Genomic DNA, 7,865 nt, shown 5'->3' on the forward strand with positions numbered 1-7,865 from the left:
TGACTTTCATCTTTCATCGTTAATTTCTTAGGCAAATTGAGTTTTTTTATGTAATTGTCCCTTCTATGTTGTTCCAGCCTCAGAACATCAGTTCTTTCATGTTCAGCTATGATGTCATAGCGGAGATCACTACATAAACCTCAACTGAGAACATGTTTGAAAAAAAAAATAATAATAATAATTTGTATACACTCTACAAGGTTAACAATGACCCCCCATAACCAATGTAAAAAAAGAGACAGTACAGATGTTTTGTATAGAATGTTACATGTTAAAAACTTTATTCACTTGTATCTCTACAGGGTTGTTATTACAAAGGCAGCAGCAGAAGTTGGTTCAATATTGGCCGTTTTTTCTGGTTTATTGGGGCAGCTGCGCCGTGTGTCACAATAAGGTGACCACCGCGGCGCATCTGATAACCACTCTATTTTGCAAATGACACGTAGGACTGGTTGTGCACAATAACAGAAAACACTCCACGTCACATAACACGAAAAAAACTTTTTTTTTTTTCATTTTGGAACAAACTTTTTTTTTTTTCACAATACCTCGCAAAAAACGTAATGCATTTAATTATGCTCCCCTCTCTCTATCCTGACAGAGAATTGTTGAGCTGTTAGAAGCAGATGCTACGTACGTATGAACAGATGTAAACCAAAAGCTTTGATATGCTTGCTTAAAGCAGCTACGAGTTTTAGTAGTATAAAAAGTCCTAGGTATGTGTACAGAACGTCACACAGCACTGAGTTTCAAGTGTAAACATGCCAATGGCATGGACTGAGTTTTTTTTTTTTTTTTTTTTAATACTTTGTGCTGTGCATGCTTTAAAACATGAATACTGCTTCTTTTTATCATAGTTCTGACTGAGAATGGCGCGTGTGAATAACCGTCCGTTCAAGGAGTTTGCCTCGTCGCTGTTGTTCTTTTACAATTATATAAAAACTGTCAAGGCCACATAACTTACTGCATGACTACAGGAAGTATAAAGCATTTGAAAACCATGATCCCACATTCCAGCACCTGGCAGGAATGACATGTCATGTTCCAGACCTTCGTCCGTTATTTTGCATGCACACAGAGTGCCAAATGTAACACTTTTGCGACATGGAAACTGTGCATCATGGTAACGTGCCGATCTATTTTTCGTAACGATCCAACAGAATAAAAAGTCGGGATGAAGTTGAAACAATTCAAGAAACAATCCTTGTGGTACACGCATTATGAAATATATACTTTGTCAGCGAGATAAAATGCCATTTCTGCCTTGCACCCAAGCAACTTTGACATCGAAATACAAGAGACCATGTAAATGTAATGCACATAAAAGTAATGCACATCAAATGAGGCACGACGTTTGCTCGCTCGCTCGCTTTCTTTAAGCTTTTTCTCTACCTAAAAGAACGGGCAATGGCTTCCCTCGTAAAATAATAAAGTCTTTGATAAGCCGTGACTAGGCGCCTCCCACTGCTGCCTCAAAAAAAAGTCTCTGGCACATTCAAAAGGTGAAGGAAACCCCAATTGCCTTACGGGAGGGGGGAAAGCAATGTTGGAAATGCTGCCCAGATAATACGGATTATTTCGTACGCGTCCCGTTTGAAAGGCAGCTCCAGCACGATCACGGAAAAAAAAAAAAAAAAAAGTACGAACCGCATTATTCCGAGATACATAACTGATGTCGCTCCGCAAAAACGTTTCCGCAGAATTTGCGGTAGCTGCTCCGATAACAGACTTAACAGAGGAAACACCAGCTTGTCTCGAAAGACCCGTACGATGTGGACTCCCACACTTCCTGTTAGGCAAGCGTGCCTCTTATCAAATGGCGCCTGGCCTCATGACGTGCTCTTTGTTCCTGACGACACCTAAATATCGTCGTACAATCTTTAGAAAAGCAGCTACCAGATAGAGCACAATCGCATCTGATCATTCGGAATATCACCGCAGCTTAGGTCACTTGAGTCGGCGCTGGAGCTGCCTTTTAACCGTGAAGGACTGATGTAACTCCAGCTCCTTTTCCCTCCTCGAAGAACACTGGGCATCACTGCGTTGCTCTTTCTGCAAGCTTATTGCACTCGATTAAACCTACTGTCCGCTGCAGCCCCTACAGAGCGGAGGACAAAAAAAAAAAAAAGTATTGAGGAAAAATGGAAGGCACCTACATTGTTCTTTCTCTTTTTTGCCACGATGTTGTTTCCACCTCGACACAGTTTTTGCACACATAGAAAAACACATAACATAAAAAGGATGGATGTGTGGGAAGTCGGGGAGGGTCGTACGGCTCTGAGGAAATGTCGCACTCCCCATTTTCTTAACAAGGCTTGGCAAAAACGACGAAGCTTGCGTGATTGTTGTCCCTCCACTGGTGTGGCTCCCAAGAACGGAATAGACCTGAAATTGGAAAACAGGTTCCCATTTACTGTCACAGTGTGTGATCCACATGCACTCGGCCATGCTGTACAAAGCGTGGGCGTGGGAGAGGTGCAGACAAGGGGGGGAATTGTCCTTTCACGGGACAATTTTAGCCCAAGTGTTGCGGGCAACATTGAGCACTACAAATGAATGCCACTACGATCCATCCATCCAACCTTACAAGAAAGATTATGTGTAAGTCACGCTTTTAAGGATTCATTTCATTCCCCCCTGTAGCGGGCCAATAAATCGCAACACGTTGCTAAATTTTCTTTGGCAGGTACATACTCGTACGTACATGTCATTGCAGCAAAAATAGTAAGAAGGGGACAAATCCACTTATCCCCTTATTGCATACCGAGGTTAAGTTACACCACACCCCCGCTGCATTGAAGCAGTAGTTGCTTTTCGAAATTATTGTCACTTCAGTCCAGGCTCAAGTTCCATCGCTTCAGAGCAAACGTGTCCCTTCTCGATAACGGTGAAAGTGCGCAGACTAGCCGGTTCATAACGACAAGCTGGAGACCCGAGACAGGGGAATAATTGTTGCCTGTTATTTTTCCCCCCGTCTCGGGTTACCTCCTAGTCATGTCCCTTCTCGCATTAAAAATTTGCTCAACAGAAATGTCAGGGCTTTCTCGCTATAACATTCTACGGAACAACAAAATGAACATGAAAGAGCTGATGTTCCGAGGCTGGAACAACATAGAAGGGACAAATACGTACAAAGCTTTGTATGTATTTGTCCCTTCTATGTTGTTCCAGCCTCAGAACATCAGTTCTTTCATGTTCAACAGTTGCCGCCTGCGTCGATCCCGTCGTATGAATGTGTGTGTATGAGCGAGCAAAAAGGTAAGAGTGAAAGGAGGATGAGTGAGAGAGAGTGACTGGTTTGTCCCTTCAGATGACGCACCCTGGAAGTCGCTGAGAAGGCGTGTTAGCTTAGCTCAATTGGTAGAGCCCTGGACCGGCAATCCAGAAGATGTGGGTTCGAGTCCTACAGCTGGCTAACCTTTTCAGTAATCTTTCAACAAAATGAAGTTCGGAAAAATATCGCATTGCCTGTATAACTTAATTACAGTTAAATTTTTCAACTGCTGCCATGACAAGTGGCGTCATAGGGTATGTGTGTGTAAGAAAACAAGAAACTGATCACATGAAATTCTTGCATCCTGTTGTTGTGTCTTAAATGCGAAAATATTTTTGTTCAGCTGCAAGTTCTCATGTTCACTACGCAGCCTACAAACTACTCTCCCAATGCTACGAGGAGATGACAACACATTTCCCTGTAAGCCCATTATGTAGTAACATATTCCTGTCCTCAGATTCTTTTTAGGTGGCAGCCCACGCCTCTGTGGATGTCTCAGAAACTTCCAAAGGAACCATGTGCACTATATGGACAAGGTCTGATCTTTTTGGGGTTAAATGCCTTTCGCAGATGTGGGACGGAAAAAGCGGGTATTATCAACCTGCAATTTGGAGTGAAATCAAGTCTGACGTGAAATTAATCAAAATAAGTGAAATCAAGTCAAATCAATCACTGACTCAGCTGGGTGTCACAGTGTCATTTTTTTTTTTTTTTTTTTTTTTGCTTTCTGACTAGAAAGCCGCCCTTTGTGAAAATGCGTATGTTGATCAAGCCTACATACTTTGTAAGTTATAGTCACAAGCACCACACATTGCATACTTTACAGTAGCAGTCAAATAATATTTACATCAGATTACTACTTCAAGTTGCTACTAAGCAGTGCACGTGATATGCGATAAATACATAAATAAATGACACATAAAATAAGTAATACAGTGCAATAAACAGTGCAGTGAAGCACGATGTGATACATTATTGAAATTGAAAATCAAATGAAAATGAAGAAAAAAAGAAAAGAAATTAACGATGAAACATGAAAGTCACTGATAAGGTTAGCCAGCTGTAGGACTCGGACCCACATCTTCTGGATTACCGGTCCAGGGCTCTACCAATTGAGCTAAGCTAACACGCCTTCTCAGCGACTTCCAGGGTGTGTCATCTGAAGGGACAAACCAGTCACTCTCTCTCACTCATCCTCCTTTCACTCTTACATTTTTGCACACTCATACACACATTCATACGACAGGGAACGACGCAAGCGGCAAATGTTGAACATGAGAGAACTGATGTTCTGAGGCTGGAACCACATTCACTGACTTTCATCATTCATCGTTAATTGCTTAGGCAACTTGAGGCCTTGTATGTGATTGTCCCTTCTATGTGGTTCCAGCCTCAGAACATCAGTTCTCTCAAGAAAAGAAAGGCTATCAAGTTTAACTCGAAGTCAGACCCTGTACATGGAATGGTGTAAGCTATGACCATAGGCAGCGGTAAATTTTGCGAAGATATGTAATGTGAATGTGCTGAATGTAGCTACAAATGCCTAACAGTGCTTGAAGTTTGCAGTTTGAGTTTGCAGGAAGTTTGAAAGGGATAATCCCAGTGTCGAATGGGAAAGATGAATGTAAGGGAGCCAGCTTTATCACAGATGTCAAACAAGGGCAGCATCACTGACATTGGCCACTTGTCAGTGTTTTCTGAAACTCTAGCATAAGATGCGCAAAAGTATCAGTCAAGACAGAGACCCGGAATGCCACCTTCATATAAACAATGATCGCAATTAAATCATTGTCAGTCTGTCGGTATTACATTAGTTTTCTGTAAGACTGAATTGGTTAGAAGCATGACAAGCCTTGACAGAATAAATGCGAAACGGACACCCAGATTTACTAGCATAATTTCAGTGTTCAGTCATACAATTTTGGCTTTCATAAATTCAGTCAGCATAAACTGACCTGATGCAATGCACGACTGAAAGCTGACTGAAATGAAAACCAGCAAAGTGCAATAGAAATTTGAAGTACATCTCAATAGTTCTGTAACCTGGCTGCAGTGACACTTATGCTTTTCAACGAGCAGGATTCTGTCATTTACTTTTTCAGTAACCCACGGTTGAAACCCACTAAACTTCACCGACGAATGAAAGGTCAATGTGACGATTCATGTCTCTTGCTGTGTACACGTAGACTACCGGTACTCAAATGGTACAAGATCTGTAATAAACTGTCCTTGAACAAGTCAGGTACACAGGAAGCCTCGACAACTACAAGTCCCCCTGCCTGCACAACTTAGGCTCAGCTATCACTGGCACGTGAACCCTATTTCAAGCGTCAGCTATGCAGCACCTGCATGTTTGGCAATTCACATTCAGTTTATCAAGCAGACCGTACAAAGCCTCATTTCCTCATCTGAAGGAACGGGTGCTATATTTGAACGTTACAGAATACACAATCAATGCCAGCTTTGTAACGCCGGCCAACTTTTCCTTGAACACAGTTTCTCATGAATGGGTGCATGCTGTCAGTAGGTCATCGAGACCGATACGAACACGTTTGGTTCTTACAAGCTGTTTTCCTATTAGTTGAAGCGGGCGGCTTTACTATCAAGCGAACAAGGGTATACGGGCGGGTTATCCCCCCCCCCCCCCCCCCCACCGAACGCTTGGCCCGAATCATTTCCGCGAATCGAACAAGCACACCGGATGGCTCATCAATAATCCTACGCAATCGCGGGATTTCCTAGTGCGACATGCAGGCGACGAAAGTGTTTCCAGGAAATATCGGCGCCCCTGAAACAAGTTTTGCATGCCGCAAGTTCACGATGAGTCAGATCGTCAGATGACACCGCGTTCAAACTATTCGTACTCGTCTTTGCTAAACTGGTTTCAAATTTCGTAATTCGAACCACAAACCAGCTGTTACCTATTCGCAACATGGGGTTCGTTGTTGTCACGGCAGTGAACACATTGCGGTATAACATTTACTCGATTCGCACGAAAAGAAAGCACCAACTCTCTTTTTTTTTTTTTTTCAACTTACCCTGCAGCTAAAGTAGAGAGCAGCATCGATAGTGATATTTTTCCTTGGGCGGTACCACGTTCATTTCCCGGACAATCTCGGCGAACATTTCGTTCACATTGCACCTGTTCTTTGCCGAGGCTTCCATGCACGGACAGCCCCACACCTGAGCTAGCGTTTCCATCTCGGCGACAGTCACCTCGCGTTGGTGATCCAGATCGCACTTGTTGCCCACGAGTAGCACAGGCACTCTGTCCGCATTTTTCACGCGAAGGATCTGCTCCTTCATGTTCTTAATGTCCTGAAATGTGTGGTGACTGGTGATGGAGTACACAACGACGAACCCCTGGCCGTTCTTGATGTACAGGTCCCGCATCGACGCGAACTGTTCCGTGCCGGCCGTGTCGAGGATCTCCAGCACGCACGGGGCCTGGTCTACCTCGATTTCCTTGCGGTAGAAATCCTCGATGGTTGGGTCGTACTTTTCGGTGAACACTCCCTGCACGAACTGCACAGTAAGGGCACTTTTGCCCACACCACCACTGCCCAGCACGACCACTTTGAACTCTCTCATGGTGGCAACGTTTCACGACGGAGACATGCCTGAGCCCACGTAAAATGCGGTCGACGATTGTGACCGCACGAAGACGCCCACTCGATTTATGCACAGACGGGACGTTGGCTGAGTGTCCGACGACGTCCGAGTAGCTAGGCCTAAACGTTAAGAAAGGACCCAACTGCGGGCACCGACAACTTCGATCAGACGAGGCGTCGTCGCTTCCTCGGTATTTGTCAGACGTACGCTCTCTGGGATTCCCTTGCAGACGATCGGCGTAGTTAATCGCATAATTTACATCATCTCCTGAGAACAGCCAAGAAATAACTCACTACAGAAGCGACCAACTGAGTCATAATAATGTAAGTGGACCAACAGTTCTTCTAATCATTTTACGACTACGTCATATCCGCTTCTTTCGCTTTTATTTTCGTCGCTCTCTTTCAACACCAGGGTGTAGCACTGAGGATGCACTTCTCTCCCTTCCTCCTCGCCTTGCAGATCGGAAGAGTGGTGTGTGTGGCATTGAAGCAGACGATCAAGTCGAAATGTGCTATGGTGTAGCGCTACAACAGTTAACACCAGTGACGCGTGAACAAACAAAACGTTATTACCGTTTCGCATAGTCTCTTTCGTCGTAGAAGCCTTCACCTCGCATGTATTTTGTCCGCACGCGCCAGATTTACACACACATGAAGAGGGCGCGAAGCTTGTCCGTTATCTGAGAGACACGTGAATAGTGATCAACAAAGACGTTCCACATATCGCCTGAGGGAGCAAAGATAACATTCGCGTCCGCAAACAGAACTAACTTATTTGCTTAACAACACAGGAACATATCTCCAGCGAATAGTTGCATGGGTTTCAACAAAATGAGCGCATCGTTTTTACTATAGTATTCCGTTTCCCTATACACATCAGTGAACATCGGTATCTTTTTCCGACGTATCTATGCATTAATTGCACACGATCATTTCTCATAGTGTTGGCAAAAATAAACATTATTTTTATTTTATTT

At 43.8% G+C, this 7,865-nt stretch overlaps 1 protein-coding gene across 1 annotated transcript; it reads right to left on the minus strand.

The window, feature by feature from the left end:
* Positions 1-250: 250 nt before the first annotated feature.
* LOC135366651 (ras-related protein Rap-2a-like) lies at positions 251-7,545 on the minus strand. Its single transcript, XM_064599449.1, has 2 exons — positions 6,313-7,545; positions 251-2,385 (listed from the first exon to the last, which is right to left on the minus strand). Exon 1 carries the CDS (start codon positions 6,863-6,865, stop codon positions 6,320-6,322), a length of 546 nt encoding a protein of 181 aa, XP_064455519.1. The 5' UTR covers positions 6,866-7,545; the 3' UTR covers positions 251-2,385; positions 6,313-6,319.
* Positions 7,546-7,865: the final 320 nt, after the last annotated feature.

This window comes from Ornithodoros turicata, chromosome 8 (assembly GCF_037126465.1).
Source record: "Ornithodoros turicata isolate Travis chromosome 8, ASM3712646v1, whole genome shotgun sequence".
Lineage (NCBI taxonomy): Eukaryota > Metazoa > Arthropoda > Arachnida > Ixodida > Argasidae > Ornithodoros > Ornithodoros turicata.